Genomic DNA, 25,286 nt, shown 5'->3' with positions numbered 1-25,286 from the left:
GCATAGTGTTCTTGAAGCATTCTTAACGTGCTTCATTCCTCACAGACAAAGAGGAGGATACTGGTGACCTGCGTAAAAGAAAACCGTCTTCTAAAACACGCACGTAGGCACGCACGCACGCACGCACGCACACACACACACACACACACACACACACACACACACACACACACACACACACACAGACAGACAGACACACGCACACACACGCACACAAGTTTGCATAGACTCGTATGTTTACTTTAATTAGTGCCCACACCCCAATACGCCCTAAATACTCTTAACTACAACAGCTGATACCTTTGACATTTCTACGTGTGCAGATTTTCTGCCTAGGGCACACTCTGTGGCACGTCATGGCAGAGATACAGCACTACCGCCATTCCAGACGCACTAATGTGGTAACGGACGAAGTGATACTTTCTTGTGTGTGTGTGTGTGTGTGTGTGTGTGTGTGTGTGTGTGTGTGTGTGTGTGTGTGTGTGTGTGTGTGTGTGTGTGTGTGTGTGTATGTACGTGTGTGTGTGTGTGTGATAGAGACAGACAGACAGACAGACAGACAGATTGCGTGTTCATACAAATATCCGAACTGACGGCCCTGTGTTTCTGTCATCACCAATCTTCCTCTCTATATCACGTGACAAACCACACCCCATAGCTACGGTAAGCTACAACAAAGACAACACACTTTACAGTCCATGTTGCACTAATTCTCCTTTATCTTGAATGGCCTTCTTCTCATCTATGTACCCGTAGAAATGGCGAGCAACCCGAAAGCAAGCAATCCGTCAGGACCTCAAGTTCTGTCATCCACGATGGCCGGAAGAACGGGCGTACCTTGAGAGTGAACTGGCCGCCCTCAAAAGACGGACCAAGGTCAAATATTTCACTGACATGTGGTAAGAATTGTTTTCTACATTCAATAGAAAGGGTGAAAAGAAAATGACAAGAAAAGGAACAGACATACAGACAACAAAGTAAGGATAGGAAGGCCGGAAGGGAACTTTACATCGCAGTATTGTTTGTGTGTGTGTGTGTGTGTGTGTGTGTGTGTGTGTGTGTGTGTGTGTGTGTGTGTGTGTGTGTGTGTGTGTGTGTGTGTGTCTCTCACTAGGTATGTATGTTTTAGTTGTTCTGTTTTGCCTTTAGTCTGGCCGAGTTGGTGTCCGATCTCTGTCATTCTCCTGTGTCCAGGAACTTTGTGAACTGGACATCCTACGTGTGGCTAGCTCTGAGCGCAGTGACCAGAGTGTACGTGAGCGTGGCGGTCACTCCCTTCGCACTGACCACTCACATCCAAGTGATGACCGTTGGGATCATTCTTGTCTGGCTCAGGCTCATGCAGTACCTTCGCGCCTTCACCTTCATGGGTACGGTGCCTTGATGTGAGAATACGGGTTGCAATTGACATTATTCGGAAATAACTATCGGGTTAGCATGGTTTGAGCAAGAGGGGATGGGGAGGGATAGTAGTATAGATAGGTGCCTATCTATACTACTAGGGATCAGTCAGTGCAGAGATTTGCTTCGGAAGATGAGAAGGTACAGAAATTACAGTCGGTATAGGTCCAATCCTTTTTTGTTTTTTGATAGAAGTTTTTTATTTAAACAGGTGCATGGTTTTCTTTATTGGCCGGAGATCGTGCCAGCTGTGTCTCCTACATGTCGCAGAAGAGTAATTTTCCTTGTAGAAGTCTAAACAAAATGCAAGTTTTGGGTAATTTTTAAAGATTACTTGTTTTTGAAGGATCAAAAAAAGTCGATTGTTGGGAGGAAAGAAACGGTCGGGGAATCGGAAATTTGAATATTTTTCTTAGCCTAGTAATATGTGTTTCAGGAGCATTCGTTGTGATGTTACCTCAGCTGATGCTGGACACGCTGCGCTTCCTCATCATCTACCTGGAGTTCTTCTGTCCCTTTTGTCAGTGTCTTCGTTCTGCCTTTCTGTGATGCTTGACTTGTTGCACATGTGTGTGTGTGTGTGTGTGTGTGTGTGTGTGTGTGTGTGTGTGTGTGTGTGTGTGTGTGTGTGTGTGTGTGTGTGTGTGTGTGTGTGTGTGTGAGAGAGAGAGAGAGAGAGAGAGTGTGAGTGTGTGTTTGTGTGTGTGTATGTATGTATGTGTGTGAGAGAGTGTGTGTGTATGTGTGTGTGTGTGTGTGTGTGTGCCTTTTCGTACGTTCATATGTGCTCGTGCTAGAGCAGAGGAAGTTAGTGGATGTTGCAGTACTGTTGTCACTATCACAAAAGCTTCAGTCACGTAAGGAATTCCAGCAGGTATCTCCAACAACAAGACATACTTAGTAATGCTTGAACAGACGTGGCTTGGTCTTCAATTTAAAATCTTATTGCAGGGGCGGCATTCTGGATGATTTACGGAGGTGATCATGGGGATGACACGGTGGAGGGTTTTCGCTCTCCTACTGAAGTCGCCATGTCACTGTTCAAGCTCACTTTGGTTGATGAGTACAACTACAATGTACGTTATCAGTATGGATGATGATGATGATGATAATGATGATGATGATGATGATGATGATGATGATGATGATGATGATGATGATGATGATGATGATTGATGATGATGTGTTCTGAAAACTAATAAATGTTGTTTCAGAAATACTGAATAATAATAATAAATGAGCATTTATATAGCGCAACATCATAACTTTACAATTATGCTCTTTGCGCTTGACACATTTAAAATTAAAACACAGTTATACAAGCATTTACATCTACATTCATAGTCAACAACGCTTAATTAAAAGCATACACCATCAAACATACACTAAAAGATTCTTCCACTAACTAAGTAATAAAAACATTAATAAAATAGGTAGTGAAAAACAAGGAAATACCAGCTGAATACCCTTAATCAAACAGAACATGTTATCAACAATACTGAAAACAGTCCTAGATGTTTATATACATTATCACTAAAACAACAAATACACTACATGTAGCCTACTGATGGACTGAGAAAACAAAATCAGGGTTTGTATTTCTTGAAGAGGTGCGTTTTAAGTGCTCGTTTGAATGCTTAGTAAGAGTGGCGGATGTGAAAGGGGAGAGAATTCCATTGTGTGGGTGCGCAGAAAGTAAAAGTGCGTTGTCCGTATACATGTTTTGGTTTTGGTGGGTGGAATGGTAAGGAAGCGACAGTCAGAAGAGGCACGGAGTTGTCTTGCTGGAGAAAAGACGGTGAGGAGTTCAGAGAAGTAAGCAGGAGACGAGCCAGAAAAAAAGTTAAAGCAGAGGGTGGACAGTTTGTAGTCAATGCGGGCTAGAATTGGTAACCAGTGCAGTGTGTGAAGAAGTGGTGTTGCGTGATCTCGTTTTCGTGCTTTGAGAATGACGTGCTGCCGAGTTTTGGACTTTTTGTAGTTTATGCAGGAGGTACAGAGGACTGCCAGAGAGAAGAGAGTTGCAGTAGTCAAGTTTACAAAGAACAAAGGCACAGACAAGAGTGTTAGTTGTTTGAGAGGAGAGTGTGTGGCGAATGGTGCTGATCTTACGAAGCTCAAAATAAGCTGCTCTACAGACAAAAGATATATGTTTGTTAAAGGCACAGTAAGCCTCCCGTAAACCATCACAGAGCTCCCCGAGCGTCTACATACAGTACAAGCATACTTCCATTTGAACGCTCACCGAACGGGAACATCCTGGCTGCTTTCTGTCGAGCGTGAGAAATTTTCAAAGAATTTATTTTCGTGGACTTGTTTCTCTACAACAATGGCGCCTCGTTTTGGTGCCGGACGGCTGTTATGAATATTCCGATACCGGAAATCACGCCCGGACAGTAAGCCTCCCGTAAACCATCACAAATACTGTCAGGCTTTTACACACAGTACAAACACCCTTCCATTTGAACGCTCACCAAACGGGAACATCCTAGGTGCCCTACGTAAAGAGCGAGCAATTTTTAAAGAATTAATTTTGCAGATTGTCTCGAGCACTTTTTGGACCCATCCTGAACTCAGGTCAAAAATGAGTTACTTCCCTTCGGGTCTCATTCTATCGATGTAAACTGGCAATAGTCGTGGATCGATGATTATCAGAATGTTTTTGGACCGTGGTGCGTTTTTGCGCTAGACCTAACTTTTAAAATCTAAATAATAAATTGACAGCTTGTTACTCAAACATTCTTACAAAAGAATTCTTTTTTCATCAAGACAAGATCAGTACATTTCGAAGTTGTGAAAGTTTGAAAAAAGAAAAGCCCGGAAGCAGGGTCACGCAAGGGTCGTAGCAGACGACGGTTTATGCATATCGCCGTTCCTCTCAACAGTCAAAAGCCATCGCTAGAGTTCTTGTGAACCACAGCCGTTTGTTTCGTGCATAAAAACGTGCTATTGTAGATAAGCTCACATCGAGTCGCATTCAAATGACTAATTGACGACTACATTGTGAAAAAGGGAAACTGGATCACACGGGTTCACGATGGCTCAGGGGTAAGATAAACCACGCAAAAATAAATTCTTTGAACATTGTTCGCTCTTTACGGAGGGCACCTAGGATGTTCTCAATCGGTGAGTGTTTAAATGAAAGTGTGTTTGTACTGTGTGTAAAAGCCTGACCGTATCTGTGATGGTTTACGGGAGGCTTACTGTGCCTTTAAGGGTCATGTCAGACTGATGAAAGGGTGAATCCAAGGTTTCTAGCTGATGGTGAGAAAAGAATGTCGGTGTTGCCTATTTGAACAGAAACAGGTTGGGGAGAGGAAAATGTAGTATTCTTCTTTTTGCACAGTAAGACTTCAGTCTTATCATCATTCAGCTTAAGTTTGTTATCGACCATCCAAGATTTAACATCAGTGATGCATGTCTGAATGGTCTGGATGGCGGAATGTGTCTCTGCAGGGGGACTGGGTTTATACAGCTGGGTGTCATCAGCAAAAGACTGATTTAAAACAGAATGGTTTTGAATCAGTGTGGAGAGGGGCTTAGTGTACATGATGAAAAGGATGGGACCGAGTACTGAACCTTGAGGAACGCCGAAAGAAAGTGGGGCTGGAGCAGACATCTGGCCATCGACAAGCACAGCCTGAGTCCTGCCAATGAGATAGGACTCAAGCCATGCTAGCGGTGGACCGGAGATGCCGTACAGAGTCTGAATGATACCCCCCCCCCCCCCACCCCCTCCCCTTCCTCTTGTTTTAATCTTTTGAAATTTGTTCCATAAAAGACGGGTAAGCTTTTTGTCAAAAAAGAAAAACGTTCTTCGTGGGTATTGCAGTGTTTTCAAATATGGTTTTCCAGAGACAAGCTTGAATTTTTATGCAATGGGCTACAATATATTGTAGTCACTGACATTCTTGTTGAGTTTTTCTCCTCAGGGACTCGAATAGGTTTTGCTTGGAGAAGCTCATGTTGAACTTTGCTTACGGTTTAAGGAAGACTCAAATGTTTAATGTCTTGTTAACTTTCACGAATTCAGAGCGTAAGGTGTAGCAGTATAAGTTCCTGCTGAATCTTCAGGGCTTAAAGAGGATTTATTCACAGACATTCCTGCTGGATTTTCCATACAGGGCGAATTTGACCAACGACTTTGCTGATGCAATTTCGAGGTTTTAAAGAGGGCATGACTGTTTCAATTTTTTTCTCTTTTGCAGTAATGGCTTATGAAAATGAACATTTGAGGATAAAAATGTAATGCTTTTTATTGTGTGAGGTGCCAGGAGACTAGGACAGTCGAACCCGTCAATAACGACCACTCAAGGTTCCGACCAAAATTGGTCGTTACGGAGAGGCGGTCGCTATGAATTTTATAGAAGAAAAACTCCTTCGAAGTGGTCGGTGTGGGCAGGCGGTCGCTTTCGAGAGGTGTTAGCAATCTATCACTCGCTGTCGCTTAAAAGTTTATTTTGAACACCACCAAGAAGAGTCTTCCTACATTATTATAAAGTTCTACTTAACTTTCAGGATCTAAAACGGGTGTCCCCTCAGTTCACTGACTGGATTCTCGCAACTTGGTGGCTCATATCTACCTTTCTGTGCGTCAACATGTTTATTGCTGTGCTCACTGAAACATTTCACAGGTAAGTAAATTGGTGGCTCATTTCTACTTTTCTCTGTGACAACATGTTTAAGGTCGTGAAAGGTGAATGCTCGCCCTAATAGGCTTGAGGTTTGCTGGCCGATGTGAATGCGTGATATATTGTGTAAAAAATTCCATCTCACACGGCATAAATAAATCCCTGCGCCTTGAATCCGTGGTTGAGATATGTGCGCGATATAAATTGCATAAAATAAAATAAAATAAATAAATAAATAAATATTGCTGTGCTCACAGAAACATTTCACAGGTAAGTAAGTACTTTGGTGGCTCATTTCTACTGTTCTGTGCGTCAACATGTGTATCATTGCTGTGCTCATCGAAACATCATAGTTTCACAAGTAAGTACATTGGTGGCTCATTTCGACCATTCTCTGTGACAACATGTATATTGCTGTCCTGACTGAAACATTTCACAGGTAAAAATATTGGTGGCTGGATCATTTCTAGCTTTCTCTGCGTCACCATGTTTATTGTTCTGCTGACTGAAACTAACTCTTGTTGCACATACATGCATTTTGATCGCTCACGTCAAAGTTTGTGCTCTGTGTCTCATTTGATTAAGATTAAAAAACGACACACTTTGAAATGCCAACCCACTGTTGCAGGGTGTATGAGAACCTCAAAGCCAATGCCATCATGCAGAAGACCATCACCGTTCTCAACATCTGGGAGAGCCTGTCCAAGCAAAAGAAACAGAAGTTCTTCCAGCACGTGCATCACCACTGTTCCCCGCTGGTAGCTGACCTTGATGTCAGCAAAGACGAACTGGACCGTGAAACCGAGCTGCAAAAAGTCGCCTTTCAAATCAAGGTATAAGAAAAACTTGGCGTAAAGGCACAATCTTTATCGTGAAAATAGTTTGCTTTACCGTTTCATATCTAGCCGGGCATTTACATGAGATAAGAATATACTTCCATTTGGTCACGTACCAAAAATCAACACCCTGACTGCTTGCCGTGGTGAGTTGGATTGTCAAGTTTTAAACTATGAATTGCTTAAAAAGTCACTTGTGTGGCTTTTACGAAATCTTCTTCTTCTTCTGCGTTCGTGGGCTGAAACTCCCACGTACACTCGTGTTTTTGCACGAGTGGAATTTTACGTGTATGACCGTTTTTACCCCGCCATTTAGGCAGCCATACGCCGCTTTCGGAGGAAGCATGCTGGGTATTTTCGTGTTTCTATAACCCACCGAACTCTGACATGGATTACAGGATCTTTTCCGTGCGCACTTGGTCTTGTGCTTGCGTGTACACACGAAGGGGGATAAGTCACTAGCAGGTCTGCACATAAGTTGACCTGGGAGATCGGAAAAATCTCCACACTTAACCCACCAGGCGGCCGCGGCCGGGATTCGAACCCTCGACCTTCCGATTAGGAGGCCGACGTCTTACCACCACGACACAGCGCCCGTTTTACGAAATCAATTCATTACAAAATTCCACTGTGCACTACCACTGCATGAGGCTGACGGATCATTTTTGGTATGTGTCCAAATGGAGGAATGGGCTTCAGTATCCCATGTGAAAACCTGGTCAGATCCGAGACGCTAGGACGAACCGCTTGCCGAAAGGGTGTGCCTTAAAAGTGTTCCCAACCCGTCAAAACGTCTTTATTTCAGGAGAAACTGAATGGCTTGACAACAGCCTTTCGACAGATGGAAGGAAAAGGCTCAAGGACCAACATGCCGGAAGCTGACGTCCCTGGTAAATCAGGGGAAGAAAGCCTGTACCTTCTTCACCAGGCCATGACTACCTTGCAGAGCCAGCATGAGATTCTCAGCCACAAATGCTCACAGGATATGGCTGTAGTGCAAGCAATGTTGCAACAGCTCACCACTGCAGTGCGGGTAGGGGGAGATGTGTGTGTATGTGTGCGTGTGTGTGAGACAGACAGAGAGAAAGAATGTGTGTGTGTGTGCGTGCGGTCGTGTGTGTATTTGTGTGTGTGTGTGTGTGTGTGTGTGAGAGAGACTGAGAGAGAGAGAGAGAGAGCGAGAGAGAGAGAGAGAGAGAGAGAGAGGGGGGGGGAGGTGCTAGCATGAAAGCAGGAAGATGTTATTAATATCATTAGTTTGAATTCTTCGTTGTTACCTTGTGTCTTTGAAATATATCACTTTACTGCACAGAAAAAAACAGAAGCTTTAACATCTCTAACATACCCTCAAACACGTTATGCTCTAAGTACCGCACAAGACAGAGAGGATACGTGTTCGAAACTGATGTTGTGTGACAAACACATTCTGTTTTATGTCCAGGAGCAACACAAGACGGAGAAAACCAATCCCTCTATGTCAAGCTCTAAGTCAACATATGAAACATGGTAAGTTGCTCTCAGTTTTTCTTTGTCCAAGTGTACTTTTACATAGCACTCCTTTTGTTGCACGTGCGGTTGGTTTGTCTCTGTGTCTAAAGTGTACCGGTAGGTAACCTAGACAGCAGTAAAATCTGCGCAACTTCTTTTTCAGATTGTGCAGACAATGTCACACTGTAAAATACATTGTCTGAATGATTTATTCTCAGGTTTTAAACGTCCAGATAACTTGACCTGGCTTTAAAGGCAACACCAATGCGGGTTTGGCAGTTCACAAATTTTAAGGGGGGGGGGGGGGGGGGGGGGGGGGGGGGGAGAAACAGGAGAGTAAGACAACATTAAATACTAAAATCATCCAAGTCATTTTCTTTCTCTGTTGCAGCTCAGAGGATGAGACTCAAAGTGACCCTGGGCAGAAACAAAAATGATTTCAATGACAACCAGAGGGGATCGACTGGCTTTAGACAAAGCTAGGAGTAACAAAAGATGCACATGACAGTATGTCATAAGAGTTTACTTTGACTGTACAAAAACGACTGGAGGAGACGTTGCCACCACAGCGACCAAATGAGATTATAATTTACTTGGCTGCGTGCTGCAGGTGCATTAATCTGCAGACAGTGACTGGAAATGTAAATTGAATGATAACATGTGGACACAAAATAGAATTAAGACAGTCTTTCACGTGTACACAATAGGCTACATCCCTCACCATATCAGACCTGGCCAGGCTTCAACATGGGATCAAGTCGTCCCTTCACCAGGACACATGCCAGAAATCAACTGCCTGGGTGTTCTCTGTGCAAAGTGGAAACCTTTCAATGAATTGGGACACTAGTGGCTTTTTATTCAATTAATTAATTACAAAATTCTCACGCTGCACCAATGAGGATGGTGATTTTCAGTATCTGTCAAAGTGAAGGGATGATCTTGGTGAGCTTGATGGTGAGCCTGATGGTGAGCCGAAGTGTTTCCACGGGACCAACAGTAAAAGACTAGTGCTCACATGGTGTGTTGTTTACATACATATGCTTGTGTGCATGATCATATGTGAATGCCTGCATGAACCCTGAAAATTGCTCTTGGTAGAAGTCTGCTGTTCACACACACACACACACCAGAAATAGATAACACAATGTTGACTGTACAACACATTTATTTTGAACACAATAGGCAGGTCTATGTACAACAACAAAATAACAACCTAAGATTCGGCTTCAAGGTAGATTCTATTTCTCTGCATATCTTGGTAGGACAGGTAATATCAAGTTTCCGAAGGAGGAATCCTGGGTGATGAAATATCCGAAGGAGTTGGCATGAGCATACTGCAAGAAGAGAAAGACACAAACGTTTTGTACAAGTTCCAACACATGTAAAGGCACAGGATAAAAATGTTCACATGCACTGCTCAGCCTTGCAGCGAATCCTACCAGGTTTCCATTGCTGATGTGACTGCAGAGACCAACAGGTTTATTGTCAATAAGCTGAAGTGGTTGAAAAAAATGATGTTAACTCTTTTTCAATACATGTTCACGTATCCCGAGAGTTTAAAATCTTCTTTTCATAATAACAAGTCTTGAGGCTGTGACTGTACAATTTTGATAGGTATTGGTCTGGCAAAAACAGGGTTCTTCCATCAAGTGATCTGGCAAATTTAAATGGCAAGACAATGAAAACAAATTGTGATTTGGGTCAGATTTGTACTACTATGTCTGGCCTTAAACACCAGTAAGGAAAATCTCTTGTGACTTTAAAAAGTCGTTCACACGGACATTCACCATCAAACTTACCTGCAGTGCAGTCCTCTGTTGTGATGTCATCCCGGCTGCATCTGGAGGCAACTGAAACATTGAAATACAAGAAACTTTAATAAAGATACATATGAATGTAAACAGTCTGTTCAGAAGGGCCAACCTCAAAATTTAAGGATACAATTTTTGTTATAGGTCTGTAAGGGAGCAGATGCCTTAGGAGCATCTTTTATCCCCATACAAGAGCAAGGCCTGCTGTTCCCAATGTAAGAGCAAACAGACAAGGGATAATTTACGAGTGTAATTTTTTTTACATTTTGAAAAAAGGCTTGTTTGGAACACAAGAAACAAATGCATGTGCAATGTTGTGTGTGCAAAAGATGGTCTTTTTCTCTTACCCACATACACACACACACACCAAGCAACACAGACACATTCTAATTGTCATGCCTACATGCAAAGCTGCTGAGAAATGTATAACAAAAATACAAACATATATATATATATATATATACATGCAGTGTCGTTCCCAGACACAGAGGCAAATAGTTCAGTTGGACCTGGATTGAAAATATGTATAGGTCCGACTGTTCTAGCTTTGTTTGCTAAGAAAAAAAAAGTGATTGTCAGAAGACCTCCAACGTGTCAAAACTATTTAACGGTTAATGAGCAAGGAGTCAGAACAATGTGTTAGTAAAAAAACCAATATGCCTCCAGCAGCAAAGAACAATCGAGGCCCGAGAACTGTTCAGGTTCTACACACACTCACTGTTGAGATGGTCGCAACGGGTGGTGGGACAGAAGCGGCAGGCGGTGCTGTGATTGGTGGAATCCCGCTGTTGAAGGAAGCACATGAAATTACTCACACGGTCAGTCATGAGACTTCAACTCAAACGTATACTTATAGCACACAAAAAATCAGTATCCATAAGGAATCAAACTTTTTCAAAGCAAGAATGTGGAAGATTTGATTGACTGTGTGTTTGTGTGTAAATGTCATGCCTGTGACTGAGCATGTAGCTGATTCAATCCAACTTATTGTTGATTCCTTTAATCAGCTCTCCCAAACATTTCTGGGACTTTTGACTTTTGCAATGACATAAAATGTGAAAGATCCTAAGCAATTACATTGGAACCCCCCTTTTAAGACCTAAAAAAAAATCTGAACAAAATCAGGCCTTAAATAAGTTAAAAAGGAGAGTCTCAAAATTGGGGAAAATTTGAAGAGATTTTTAACAGAAAATCTGAAAAAAGGGAGGGGGTCTTCAATCAAGGGGTTTTAAAAGAGGGGTTCCACTGTGTATGCAATACACACACACACACACACACACACACACACACACACACACACACACACACACACACACACACACACACACAGAGAAAACATACAAGAGACTAAAACTTGATTGACCGCTCACCTGCTGCTACTGGCCACATTTGAAGTTGAGGGGGTGGCACTTGCAGCACCTGGCGGTATTGGCGGTATGTGTCCTCGTAGTCGCTTCTTCTGCTCCTCCAACTGTTCCAGCAACTTTCGGTTTCTGCTCTCTGAAAAATATAGCATTACATGATGAACATTAAACTTTAGGTCTGTTGCAGCAATATTCCAAGGAAATCTTATAAATTACTTGTGAGCTATATAGACCTGATGGGATCATTAGGAGGTTACTTAATTCGCAGTAGCTACAGTTACTCTGTTTTTGACAACACAATCCAGCTCGGCCATTCTTTTCTATGGTTAAACCAAAACATTATTCTGGTCCAACGGTGTAATTCTGCTCGAACGTACTAGTAATACACCACAACTTTATTAGGGGAGTCACGGCCTTATTCTGCTCAGCTGTATAGAGATGACACCACCAAATTATTTATTCATCGAACCTGTCTATAACTTCATTTATTAATAAGGAAAAACAATTAGAAGGCAAACAATATTTAACTCGAGCATTTTAGAAAAAACGCTGACCAAAGCATGGGACAGGGGAAACAACTCTTTTGCTTCAATGAATGGTCGGGTCAGCTCACCACGTCAAGGCATACATGCATTAGTCATTACAGGCCTGAAAGTGGCGAGTATTTTACTCGCCATGGTGAGTAAAAACATGTAAATGGCGAGTAGAAATGTTAATCCACTCGCCAAATGCGAGTAAAGTTGCTGAAACAAATGTGGACTTTCAGCGCAGCATTAAAATCCCACAATCAGTCTTCAGAAAAATCTTGGAGTGAGAAGCCTCCCAGCAGTAAAGTAGACTTAAACCATTGAATGGCGTCTAGAGCTGGAATATAGACCCTATCGGTATTCCAAGTTCTCGCAAATTTCAAAGCATAGCAAAGCATGTTGGTCGGCCCTCTCGCGAGAGCTGCCAAGGCCGAAAATCGTAGTTCTCGCGACTTTCGAAGCATAACAAAGAGCATGTCTTGCGGATATCTCCTGAGAGCTGCTCAAATGCAGGTCTATTGAGGTCTAATGAATGACGTCTCACAACGTGCGTGGTCGTCCTTGCATGGCGGTCAAGAAAGCCGCCGCGATCATTGCGCAGACGACACTTCTAGACCGCCAATATTTTTTGTGCGTATCACGTGCTCCATATAAATCGGCCGGAAACGAAGCAATTGGGAAACCTGGATATACTCTGTCAGGTGTAACAATTAGCCACTGCCTATAAATAATTGACTGACTCAGCATCACAACGTCAGTGGACTGCTTTGGTGTCCATTGGTCTGCTTGTTTCATTCTTATTTTGTACTAATGCTGATGGGGTCTATGTCGACCAAAAGAGTGGGATTCCCTGTAGGTGGAGTTCCTGTAGGTGGATTCCCTGTATACAGGGAATACCACAGGGTGTAGTTCTTGTAGCGTTTCGCTGATATCGCTGAAAGTCACGTGATGCTTAGCGACATCGGTAGAATTTGATGTTTTTCGATCTTTTTTGATATTTCTTAAAAATTCGAGTATGGTTTGCAAGTTTTATTGAAAAACTCCACCCTGTGAGATTCCCTGTATACAGGGAATCCCCCTACAGGAAACCCACCTACAGGGAATTCCACTCTTTTGGTCGACATAGACCCCATCAGCTGTACTAAGTATCAAGTTCCAAGTCATCGTCACAAGCATCCTTGGATTCATACTCATAGAGAGGGTAATATTTACTAATACTAAAACAAACATGATCAGAGAGGATCTTGGTCTGATCATCCATCACACTAGATAAGTAGATTGACAGTATTTTGACCTATGCACATATTTGTGAGTGTGAGTTCATGTCTGCGCGTTTCACTATGTATGATTGTACTTGAATTTCAGAGAGCAGGCGGTGTGCGTTTATGTGTGTGTGTGTCTGTGCACGATCGTGTCCATGTGCGAATAGTCTGTAACTTGTTTACATCACTTGCCCTACTGCTTCACGAGTTCTTCAACTTCCTCGCTAACACCTACCCTTACCACCACTCTTTGTCAATAGAAAAGTTAAAACGTAACATGGTAAATCTATGAAATGTTCCCAGACTAACGTATATTGCAGCAAAAACAAACCTTGGGGTACGTTGTAAGCCATCCTTTCGATATCAAAATTCCGAGATGTGTAACCTGTCGCTTATGCTGCAAATAACAACCTGTCTAATAAAGACCTTGCCTCATTGGCTGTCAAGGATGGCCTCAACCAATGAAAAGGTGTGAACGGAAAATGCATTTTTGGACAACGTTGTAAGCGACGATTATCAATCATGGCTGATGCGGAGGGCCGTGGCTGCGATTCGACTGACCAAGTCAACTCTTCTTCGGGAAATTCTGACGATGTCGTCAAATTCAAGGACCCGTTGCTCACTGGACTTGACAGGGATAGTGACGACGATGGAGTAAGTATTTTTGCATGGAGCCAACTGTGAATTTCACCTATTTACGCCTGTCGTCCACTAGTTTGTTTTGGTCATTTCGATTTATGCATTAATTACCACATTCACTTTGCTCAAACCCTGTCAGCAGGGGAAATTATTCTCCTGAATTTGAGCTATTATAAACAAATACACAAGAGGAACTGATGCTTGTATTGTGAGTTATAAATCAGACCTATGTATTTACTGAAGAACAGATGTGCATTTATTATTGACTCATCATTACAACTACAAGGGACATCAGCTGAAACAGTTTCGCACACTGATCTTATGTTTTTAGTTCAGAATGAAATAGTCTCAGTCTCACTCAGGCTCGCAGAAGAGGAAGGAATGTATTTTGAACTATTTCTGGAGAACTCTAGTGCTTACTGGCAAAAGCAATTATTTACACTGAGAAGATACCAGTTACCACAAATACCACACATACATGTGTGCACGTCCATGATACTGGGTAACAGTTATGGGACATGAGCACTTTGACAAAAAGTGTCAATAATCAAACTTAAACAGGCTTGTCCACATACAAAAGACCTGTTTTCAATCAGATATTCCAAAGACAAAAAATGGAAAGTTCTCGAGCACCTATTTCATCACAACACATTGACAATTGGGTGGGGTCGACTGCGTCAGTTAGTGTGCTTTGCGTACAGTAGGCCCCCCCCCCCCCCCCCAAAAAAAAAAGTCTGTTTACGGCAACATAGGCAAAAAAAATAGGGTCGGTAGGTCGGGATTTTTTTTTTTCTTCAAAAAAATCATATTTTTAAGTTATTTTGCCAAAAAACAAAGACTTTAAAAAAAATGTTAATGCCAAAAAAAAGTCTAGGGTCGCTTGAAAAAATAGTGTCGGTCGGGATACCGTAAACAGACTATTTTTTTGTTGTTGCCTTATACAGAAGGAAACGAAACCTAGTGAGATCGAAAAATCGTCTGCGTTTATCGCCGATCATTTATATTTTTGAAAGATCTATTGCTCAATTTAAAATTAAGTAAGTTATCAATCAATCAATCAATATGAAGCTTATATAGCGCGTATTCCGTGGGTACAGTTCTAAGCGCTTGTCCAGCATACAAAATAATGTTGTTGCTGTAAAGTGTGCACGTTTGTAGTTTAGACAATTCATTCTTCCTGAAGCATTTATGGAAACGAAAGTAACTTGCGATAAGGCTTTTTTCAATTCTATCTAAATCTATAATAACTAAGTGTTATGTTATTTTCTGCGTTTTTATTGGAAAAATGTGTCCTAACCCCCTAAATTCATGTGCCCCAACAAATGATCTTTGGTGTTTCTAACAACAACACCAGTGCATAGAAGCTTTGTTCATGTCCCACTTTTAAGCGCCATTTCGAGGCCATGCTTCGATAAACAAAAATATTACAAAAATTCACAAAGAAAACTTTTTTTGCAAACACGTTTTATTTCATCAGACAAAGTTGTCATACATCACATGTAACCACCAACTGAGTCCAAGGCTTTGTGAGAGCAAGTTTGTAGACCAGCAAAGTTAGTCACTCACTGATTTTGTTACTGTTAGTGTTATCCAGTACCACGGACAAACACATGCACACACAAAATCTTGAGACAGACTAGTATGTTTTAGTTTCACCAATACCATTAGTAGTGTGGATGAAAGCATGCCATTCACCTGCTAAGAAGGTGAACAGTTATGTGGTTCTCTTTGGGTGATGATGATGCACTTCCACACTTTAGGCTGTTTTTGGAAATTGCCTGTCTTTTTCTTTTAATACTGTATAGTCACGCAGGACAATGTTTCATTTCTTCAGGATTGTATACTCCAACTGCCAACTCTAAAACTAGTGTATGTTGTTGCTGCATAATCTCACAATCAATACTCAGCTCTGTTTAAATCTGCAACAGACGCTTTATATGTTTGGCAAGCTGCGGGTGCTTTATTTTTAACCCCTTGACTGCCTTATGACGGGTATACCCGTCATGCGCTTGTGCAGCCGCAGCGCCTTAGGACGGGTTTACCCGTCTTCTCCGTTCAGGAATTTTCCAGAAATGCTACGTCACTGCTGACACACAAATAGCAGCAAATGGCTTGGAAGGATACCTCATTCTCATAAATAAACAAAAATGGTGACGCGGTTTTGCGTCTGAAGGCTATTTTCGGCCTTGGCGACAGGGTAGGGGAGAGAAATCTCAACTCGTCAAAATGGCTAACGGTGACAGTCGACCGGGCCCTAGTAGGGAAAAACAAACCCGGACTGACGCTCCAGGCGGTGCAAATGATTATGGATACTGACAGGGGAAGGGGGAGATCTTCTTTCGGACGATTCGTTGGAAAGAGGTAGATGACAGTGATTATAATCCTGTCTTGGAGCAAGCAAAACAGCCTCCTGTGTTTGATCCGCAGGCACCGGAAGATGCGCCGGACTGATTTTTCAAAAGTTCATATTTTAAACATCATTATAAGCCAAACTAATTATTATTTCCATGATTAGACACTAAAAGCAGATTCTTGGTTCAATTTCCTTTAAAAATAACATTGGTTTTACTTACCTACCTACTGCCAGTTTGGAGCTAGAATTTTTTGTGAATTATTACTCCCCGAACTCCAATATTCCTTGGCAGTCAGGAATGCACATACACAAGTTTTGATTGGCAGCGAAAGGGTTAATTAGGTGAACATGATCTATCCGTCTCCAGGAGACAATGCCTTGCTTTAATTGAAGCTTACAGAGATAAATTTATCATTGCCAGCGACACTGGATGTATTACAGGCATGTGAAAACAGAGTTACATCTGTTGCACCTGAAACATTCAGCTTTAACCTCTGTTGTGTTAGATTTAAGACAGTTTCTGCAACTTGTTTTTCCCCTAGATGGAGAGTCTGGATCTTGATGGCTCCAGCAAATCTGAGGTGACAGTATCACGCAGTTCAAGTCTGATTGCCAACTTCCGACTGGACGAAGATGTGGATGCTGAGACTCGTGACCTCTTCATCAAGGTGGATGATCCAGAAAAGCACACCAGCACACTAGAAGCCTACATCACCTTCAGAGTTACTACCAAGGTAACACTAACAGTAGCAAACAATCTCAGAGTAACTTTGGCCTGTAACCAACAATTTATCATGACATGTATTGTTATTTTGGTGAATGAATTACATTGAATGCAGGATTCATTTTACTAAAAGCAGTAAAACACATTACACCATTTGCATGTACAGTCAGAAAACGGCCTGGTGATGTTTGTTTCAATTCTTTTATGAAGAGTTACAGTTGAAATTTCAGTCACATATTCATGTCTATTTCATATCTGACATTCATTCTTTAACTAAGCATTAATAAATGATTTGTTTGTACAGACAACACGAGCTGAGTTTGAGAGCTCTGACTTCAGTGTGCGCCGCCGGTACAATGACTTCTTGTGGTTGCGACAGAGACTGGAGGAAACATACCACACACATCTTGTACCGGTCAGTTCTCCATGCTTGTCCCACTGAATCTTGTTCTTTTATGTGTTTAAAAAAAATATTAAACTGTGTAAGTAAGCGGTGCGTTTAGGTTAACTTTTATTATTGGCAAGTTACAGACATGAAATAAAAATCAAAAAACTGATATACTGCTAACATTCCAAAATTCAGAATCAAAAAACAAGAATTGTAGATACAGAGATGGCTACACTAATACTGAAGCTTGAGGTTAGGTGGTTGATTAAATTCATATACTCTACCAACTCACATATATATATAGCAATTTACCTCAGTTTAGTGCTAGGACGCTTGTACGCATCACCTTGGTAACAAGGGAAGCAACCCTAAAAAAAGAACGGCCTTGACCCTTTAGAAGGGCCATGTGACCGTGGCCACTTCCCGTGTGCGTGCGCATAAAGCGCCGCCATGTTATTCCTTTCCAAGCGTTTACATGCGGTGGACGTGTGTCTGATTACGCTCGAGCTTCACAGCTCACGGTTCTGCTTTCCACTTAGCAGAAACTGTTCACCTTGGTTCCCGACCACTCTCTCTACCTGCGGCTGTCTTGGGTGAGATTATTCCAAATTATTCTGTTGTAATTTGTTCGGTCTGTGCGTCTTTGCCTAAGTTTGTCGTCTTTGTTTTATTTTGTAAACAAGTTGACTTACTGGCTGTCATGTCTGACAGCGGCAAGAAGAAGAGCTTAACGAAGCAGGCAGCTGCTGAGCACTCGCCTAAGAAAGGCTCTAGAAAGCCTAAACCGTCTAGCGTTAAGATTTTTGATCCAGCTTCTTCTAAATCGTTCGATGTACAGATTGATGCACCCTCCACTTCTTTGCTTCCCCCCTCCATGCCTACTCTGTCGGCGGAGAAGGGTTCGGAGGTTGCTAGTAGTAACCCTGTTGTTTCTCCTGAGGTTTCCTCTATTCTGTTGACTGAGCGCGCAAATGCACGGCTTTGTTAAGATCTAAAGAACAAAAACTCTTGTTTATTTCACTTAACACAGCTCGTAGCAAAGATGTGTCTAGGGTTACCTTAGCCAGGTGGATCTCAACGCTTATCCGGCAAGCGTATTATTGGTGGCAAAACCAGAAGGGGGGGGGGGGGGGGGGGGGGGCAGTCAGTCCTTCCTCTCACATCTGCTCTTACACATGAGGCAAGAGCTTGGGCGTCTTCCCTGGCCGTTCTCAAATCTGGAAGGCTGTCAGAAGTCCTCGAATCCGCCTACTGGAGGTCGGAGGACGTTTTTCTGAATTATTACCTGCGCGACGTTGCCAGCCAGCGTCAGGATGGGAGTAACGCTCTACCAGCTATGATAGTGGCGGGGCAGGTTTTGCCTGCTTCTTAAAGTGAGTTTCTTCCCACCACCTATAGTAGCAATCTGCTATATGTGAGTTGGTAGAGTATATGTAATTTAATCAAAAATTTTAGTAATAAATTTTCATTTGATTAATATACTTACCAACTCACATATCTGAGTCCCTCCCTCCTACCCCGCTATATATATATAGAAAAAAAGAAAGGCGGTTTTTAAATCGCTGCAAAGGGAATGATAACATGGCGGCGCTTTATGCGCACGCACACGGGAAGTGGCCCCGATCACGTGGCCCTTCTAAAGGGTCAAGGCCGTTCTTTTTTTTAGGGTTGCTTCCCTTGTTACCAAGGTGATGTGTACAAGCGTCCTAGCACTAAACTGAGGTAAATTGCTATATGTGAGTTGGTAAGTATATTGATCAAATAAAAATTTATTACTAAAATTTTTGAATTTAGTCTGGTGGTCTATTCTGGTACCCATGTATTTCCAATGGCGGTTTAGCCTGCTTTTGAACTGTGACACATGTGTAACACAACAGAAGCAACATAGCTAATAGTAGATTGTTTCAACTGTTTATGAAGAAGTTTCTTGTGAGCTCAGTTCTGTATTGCCTCTGCTGCGGTACAGTGGTACCTGCGATGTGTGGCCCCTCGGATCAGAGGACACCTCCCTTAAAAGGACACATTCTGGGGTCCCTTTGTCTATTATCTCTACCAAAATGTACCTGTCTTGACAGGCCACCTGCAATGTAGGGACACTTTAAGCTGGTCCCAAGGGTGTCCTTTCATCGCAGGTACCGCTGTATGACTATGAGATTAAAAGTCAGAAATGTGGGTAAAATGTCAGTTTAACATTCATGAGCATTCAAATCTTTGTTGTGCTTGCTACGGAATGTGATGTAAGAAATAAGTTAGCATCTGTAGAGTCTTGCTGAGGGAAAATCTTAAAAATAAAATGCTGATTCAAGTGATTATGTTATCATAGAGCTCAGACAGAAATAGATTTTAGAAGACGTCTGTAAAGGGATGATTGAGAACTTTTGCTGGTTTTTACATTTAAGTTCATGGATTTTACTAATGATAGTAATATATTTACTTTGTGTTGCAGCCTCTTCCAGAAAAACATAGTCTTAAACGCCTTGATCGCTTCAGCCAAGAGTTCCTGCGAGTTCGTCAAAAAGCTCTGCAGAAATTTCTCACCCGCCTTGCAGACCACCCGGTTCTTTCTTTTGACAAAAACGTTCAGGTGTTCCTCACAGCAAAGGCTTGGGTAAGTTTTATCACATTGGTACCACTGTGTGTGTGTGTGTGTGTGTGTGTGTGTGTGTGTGTGTGTGTGTGTGTGTGTGTGTGTATGTCTTAATATTGAGATTAAATTACATATTATTACCCAACTCACATATAGCAATTAACTCTAGTTCAGTGCTGGTAACGCTGTACGCGTCCCCTTGGTAACAAGGGAGACCACCCTAAAAAAGAGTGATCCATCCCATAATATCAGACCGATGTCCGGTCCAACATCCGTATGCGTGCGCATACGCCGCCATTTGTATCATTCTCTCTCAGCGGTTCAACTGGGAAGGACGCTTCTGATGTACGCTCCTGCTGTTTGCAGTTTTTCGCCTTAGTCCTTGGCTTTGGCATCTCCCCTTGGTCGTCGCCTTTCTGTTCACCTTTACCTAGCTGTGTGGTGAGATCTTTCCGTTTTGTTATAACTTTAGCGACGTTTTCGTCGCTCGTTTTGTACTTGTGAAATTTTTCTGAAATTGTTTTCTTTGAAATTTTTCGTGAGTTATTTTTGCTATGGCGGAGGCTGCGCTTGTTGATAGCGTGAAAAGGAAGCCGAGTTCGAGGCAGGTGCCTGACGATTCGCCTCCTAAACGTAGCTCGAGGAGAGAGAAGGGCGCAGGAAAATCCGCGTCTGTTTCTTCTGATTCAACTTCTGTTAAATCTCCCGTGTTAGCAGACGTCAGTTTAACTTCCGGTCAGGCTTGTTTACGTTCTGGCAAGAGTGGTGTTTCGGGCAAAGCTTCTTCTTCTTCTGCTTCTGCTTCTGCTTCAACTTCAGATGGCTGCCCTGGGTTAGCGCCAACTGAAGTTGCGTCTTTATTGTTGACTTTGAGCGCTCAAGTTTCGACACTTGCGTCGGAATTATCTTCCACTAGGGAGGAATTACGAGCGCTTCCGTCTGGTGTTTCTGATGTTCTCTCCTTAGCACAGGTACGGCAGTCTCCTGCAGTTCCGGCCTCGACTTCCGCTAAGCCTTCGGCGACTGTGACTCGGGCGGATGTCCATGCTTCGCAGGATGGGGGTACCAAGTTGGTGTCTCTCCTGAATGTGACACCAGTACAAGGTATGTCTACACCGCTTGCCGGTGTGCGAGCTCAGGGGGCTCTCTCGTGCGTTGGAGGCCGTGAGAGTTCTTATGAGCAGCGAAAGGACGAGCGCCCCCGTACGTCTCTTTATGAGAATATCGGGGACCGTTTTAGTCCTCTTCCGCCCAGGGGGCAGGAAGTGGTCGGTTCTGCCGACGATAAACTGTCTGATGTTCTGCCTCCTGGCTCCGAGCTTGATCTCGAGTCGGAGGGTAGGGCGGAAGACGGGGATGCCTCAGTGGTAGAGGATTCCCAACTGAATTTGCCCGTGAAGCTGTCAGCCGCAGTGGCGCTGGCGGCGGAAACGGCGTTCAGATACTTTCCGGAAGGGGTGGTGAAGGACAAGGCTCAGCTTCACCCACCTCGGTCTACTTTTGACGATTTCCGGAGTGCACAGGAGCAACGGCCTCGCTTCCGCTTCCGGGAATCGTCAACTATTGCCTATGAAATGGCGAACGTCTTGTGTGGGAAACGCAAACCGGCGGTGCCGTTGTTGGTTCAGCACGGCGATGCTCCGGAAGACGTTGTCTCTTGGCTGGCTCAACCTGGGGCTCGAGCAGCTTCCGGTGTTCCGAAGTTCAAGCTCAACCCTTATCCTGTGAGCCTGATTGACACTTTTGCTCTGCCGTCAGGGGCACTTCCGGTGACGCCGGAACTTGCTGCTTTGAGAGAAGATGGGTACAATAGGGATAGAGTTGTCCCATGTACTGACGGTTCTCTCTCAGCCTTGGAGGAAGTTGGAAGGTCTTTGCTGGAGCTCACGTCCTTGTCGGAGTCTCTGCAAAGGTCTTTGTCGAGATCGATTGCCACATCTCTTGATCCTTTCGAATTTCGGTTCGATGCGTCGCCAACAGATGTTTCGACACTGCTGGCGACTCTGGGCAAGGTGACTAGAGAACAGGTTGCCTTGTCTGCCCGGCTGTATACTCACGCAGTGCTTTCAAGGAGATCAGCCTTCTTGACGGGGTCCAGATTTCGGGACACCGCGACTGTGGAGAGGCTGAAGGTCTCCCCTTTTGCTGAGGGGTCTCTCTTAGGGCAGGCGTCTTTCGATGCACTCCAGAAAGAGACGCAGGACGCGCGGGATGTAGCGATCGCGCGTCTGGCTTCACAGGGCTTCCAGAAGCCTCAGGGCAAGTCTCAGACTCAGGCGTTTTCTTCTGCTAAGCTTCAGACGTCTTCGTCAGGTGGTGGGAAGGCCCAGAAGCAGTCATTCTCCTCCAGGGGTAGGGGGCGTGGAGCTCCATACCCTAAGAGGGGTCAGTCTTTCGGGGGTTCCAGGGGGTCGGGGCGTAAGCCTCACCCCCAATGAAACTTCCCCGAACAACACATCCCTGTGGCCCCCGCGCTGGTTGTAGCGGGCGGCCCGTCCAGGGCCCTTTCTTCCTGGCTGCAACTGGTGGCCAGCAAGTGGGTCACGGGGATAGTGTGTTCGGGGTTCCGGCTTCTCTGGTCAGGGCAGAAGGCTCCCCTGGTCAGGATAATCCCGCCCTGCAGGGCGCCAAAGGATTTGGTGGCACGGAACGCGGTCCAGGAGGAGGTCTCGGCTCTGCTGCTCAAGGGAGCTATAGAGGAGGTCTTGGACGCGCGGTCCCCGGGGTTTTACGGCAGACTTTTCGTAGTGCCGAAAGCCTCGGGGGCGTGGAGGCCGGTGTTAGATCTTTCTCCTTTGAACAAGTTTCTGAGAGTAATCAAGTTTACCATGGAAACTCCAACTTCGGTTCGGGAGGCCTTACGGCCGGGAGATTGGGCAACGTCGATCGATCTTACAGACGCTTACTTTCACGTCCTCATACATGTCGCGGACAGGAAGTGGCTTCGCTTCCCTTGGGGCGGCAAAGCTTACCAGTTCAGGGCTCTGCCGTTCGGCCTGTCCTTAGCTCCGTGGATTTTCACGATTGTGGTCAGGCAACTTTGCGCTCTTGTGAGACAGGAAGGCATCCGTCTCAGAGCATACCTGGACGATTGGTTAATCGGGAGTTTGGGATTGCTCTCAGGCCTCCCTACATATCAATGTACTGGAGTTGGAGGCCGTTTCCCTGGCGCTGCTAGCGTTCAAGCCTTTCCTGGAGGGCAGTCATGTACGTCTTCACACCGACAACATGTCTGTGGCGTCGTATGTGAACAAGCAGGGGGGGACTCGGTCTCACAGTCTTTCCGACATTGCATGTCGCATTCTCAAGTGGTGTCACGCCCAGCACATTCTGTTGTCAGCAGTGTACTTGAAGGGCAGTCTGAACGTCCTTGCAGACACTTTGAGCAGAGGGGACAGGATTGTTCATTCAGAATGGACTCTCACACACCAGTCTTTGCAGCGGCTTTGGTCGCAGATCGACAAGCCCAAGATAGATCTCTTTGCGACGAGGTTTTCGGCGAGACTTCCTCTCTTTGTGTCCCCCTTCCCGGATCCTCTGGCCTGGAAGGTGAATGCTCTGGAAGTGGATTGGTCAGATCTTCCGGCGTATGCTTTCCCTCCGTTCTGCCTCTTAGGCAAAGTCCTCAGGAAAGTGGACTTAGAGAAACCAGCGCTGGTTCTGGTCGCCCCTCTGTGGCCAAGCCAGCACTGGTTTCCCGACCTACTGCGTCTAGCAGTTCGGCCCCCGATCCCTCTCGCCCTGAAAAGAGGAGATCTCGTGCAGCCTCGGTCAGGCGTTCAGCACGAGAACCCACAGATCCTGGCCCTTCACGCGTGGATTCTGTCCGAAGCGCTTTGCGTAGGGCAGGGGCCTCTTCCCCTACTCTGAGATTCGTTGGACATGCACATAGAAAATCGACGTCTTCGGTTTACTCATCGCACTGGGCCTCTTGGTCTAGGTGGTGCGCGCTTAACGGGGTTAAACCTCTTTCACCTAGGTCTATTCATGTAGCCAACCATCTGTCTTGGTTGGCTGATCAGGGGGCTTCTCCCTCTTCTATTAGGGTCCGGAGGTCGGCGATCTCTTCGACCCTCGCGCAATTAGGCCACAAAATTTCGCTCGGAGGGGTTATCGCTAGTGTTATTAAGGGGGCTGCCCTTTTAGCAGCTCGTTCAAAATCGCTTCTCCCTGCATGGGATTTGTTCCTGGTCTTACGTTTCTTAGCCTCGGAAGAGTTCGAGCCTCTTTTGTCAGCCAGTTTGGCCGATTTGACGCGTAAGACTGTGTTTTTAACGCTTCTCTCTACTTCGAGGAGAGGTAGTGAGGTGCACTCTTTGTCGGGTTTAGACAAGGATATTGCGTTCGAGAAGGATGGTTCCATTTCTCTCAAATTTGTTCCCGGCTTTCTCGCGAAAAACCAGAAACCTGGCCAGCTTTCTCCAATCTTGCGCATCCCACCCTTGAGCAAGATTTTGGCTCCTGGAGATCCCGATATTGCAAATTGTCCTGTGAGAGCTCTCCGATGTTATCTGTCTCGAACTCGGCCTGTTAGGTCAGAAAGTCAAAAGCTTCTTTTCATATCTTTAAACACGGCTAGGTGTAAGGATATAGCTAAGGTGACTCTGGCCAAATGGATCTCCACTCTGATCAAACGAGCATATGCCTGGTGGCAAGTGCAGTCGGGTGATATTAGGGCAGTGTTGCCTCTCACCGCGGCTAGAACCCATGAGGCGAGAGCCTGGGCATCCTCTGTGGCAGTTCTTCGGTCCGGCAAGCTAGCCGAGGTACTGGAAGCTGCGTACTGGCGCTCTGAGGACATCTTCGTCAATTATTACCTCAGAGACGTCGCTTCCGTAAGACAGGATGGAAGCTCCGCGCTGCCTGCCATGGTAGCGGCGGGACAAGTCCTGCATGCCTAGTTTTTGGTAAGTACCCACCACCTATAGTAGCAATCTGCTATATGTGAGTTGGGTAATAATATGTAATTTAATCCAAAATTTTAATAATAAATTTTCATTTAATTAATATACTTACCCAACTCACATCGTTTAAACCCTCCCGCCTCCCCGCTGTGGTGGTATTGGGTTCTAAAAAAGTAGTGAGTTGGGCTTCGTTCGAATGATACAAATGGCGGCGTATGCGCACGCATACGGATGTTGGACCGGACATCGGTCTGATATTATGGGATGGATCACTCTTTTTTAGGGTGGTCTCCCTTGTTACCAAGGGGACGCGTACAGCGTTACCAGCACTGAACTAGAGTTAATTGCTATATGTGAGTTGGGTAAGTATA

General features: G+C 44.4%; 3 protein-coding genes across 3 annotated transcripts in view; 2 read left to right on the top strand and 1 right to left on the bottom strand.

Annotated features, from left to right (window-relative positions):
- LOC138967421 (uncharacterized) overlaps positions 1 to 9,373 on the top strand; it is a 24,181-nt gene extending 14,808 nt beyond the window's left edge. The window contains exons 10-19 of the mRNA XM_070339971.1: positions 324 to 401; positions 757 to 899; positions 1,195 to 1,370; positions 1,838 to 1,921; positions 2,353 to 2,477; positions 5,920 to 6,035; positions 6,661 to 6,865; positions 7,674 to 7,901; positions 8,310 to 8,374; positions 8,748 to 9,373. Of these exons, the coding sequence (XP_070196072.1) occupies positions 324 to 401; positions 757 to 899; positions 1,195 to 1,370; positions 1,838 to 1,921; positions 2,353 to 2,477; positions 5,920 to 6,035; positions 6,661 to 6,865; positions 7,674 to 7,901; positions 8,310 to 8,374; positions 8,748 to 8,793 (1,266 nt within the window). The 3' untranslated portion in view covers positions 8,794 to 9,373. The remainder of the gene's footprint in view (positions 1 to 323; positions 402 to 756; positions 900 to 1,194; positions 1,371 to 1,837; positions 1,922 to 2,352; positions 2,478 to 5,919; positions 6,036 to 6,660; positions 6,866 to 7,673; positions 7,902 to 8,309; positions 8,375 to 8,747) is intronic.
- A 130-nt stretch (positions 9,374 to 9,503) lies between these two features.
- Positions 9,504 to 13,744, bottom strand: LOC138967424 (SOSS complex subunit C homolog). Its single transcript, XM_070339973.1, has 5 exons — positions 13,652 to 13,744; positions 11,538 to 11,667; positions 10,886 to 10,952; positions 10,156 to 10,206; positions 9,504 to 9,690 (listed from the first exon to the last, which is right to left on the bottom strand). The coding sequence occupies exons 1-5, from the start codon at positions 13,671 to 13,673 to the stop codon at positions 9,595 to 9,597; spliced, it is 366 nt and encodes a 121-aa protein (XP_070196074.1). The 5' UTR covers positions 13,674 to 13,744; the 3' UTR covers positions 9,504 to 9,594.
- LOC138967423 (sorting nexin-30-like) overlaps positions 13,714 to 25,286 on the top strand; it is a 26,285-nt gene continuing 14,712 nt past the window's right edge. Inside the window, exons 1-4 of the mRNA XM_070339972.1 lie at positions 13,714 to 13,974; positions 16,855 to 17,046; positions 17,341 to 17,451; positions 19,871 to 20,032. Of these exons, the coding sequence (XP_070196073.1) occupies positions 13,843 to 13,974; positions 16,855 to 17,046; positions 17,341 to 17,451; positions 19,871 to 20,032 (597 nt within the window). The 5' untranslated portion in view covers positions 13,714 to 13,842. The remainder of the gene's footprint in view (positions 13,975 to 16,854; positions 17,047 to 17,340; positions 17,452 to 19,870; positions 20,033 to 25,286) is intronic.

This window comes from Littorina saxatilis, linkage group LG5, assembly GCF_037325665.1.
Source record: "Littorina saxatilis isolate snail1 linkage group LG5, US_GU_Lsax_2.0, whole genome shotgun sequence".
In the NCBI taxonomy this organism is placed as follows: Eukaryota; Metazoa; Mollusca; class Gastropoda; order Littorinimorpha; family Littorinidae; genus Littorina; species Littorina saxatilis.
This window is presented reverse-complemented; position numbering and strand designations above follow the sequence as displayed.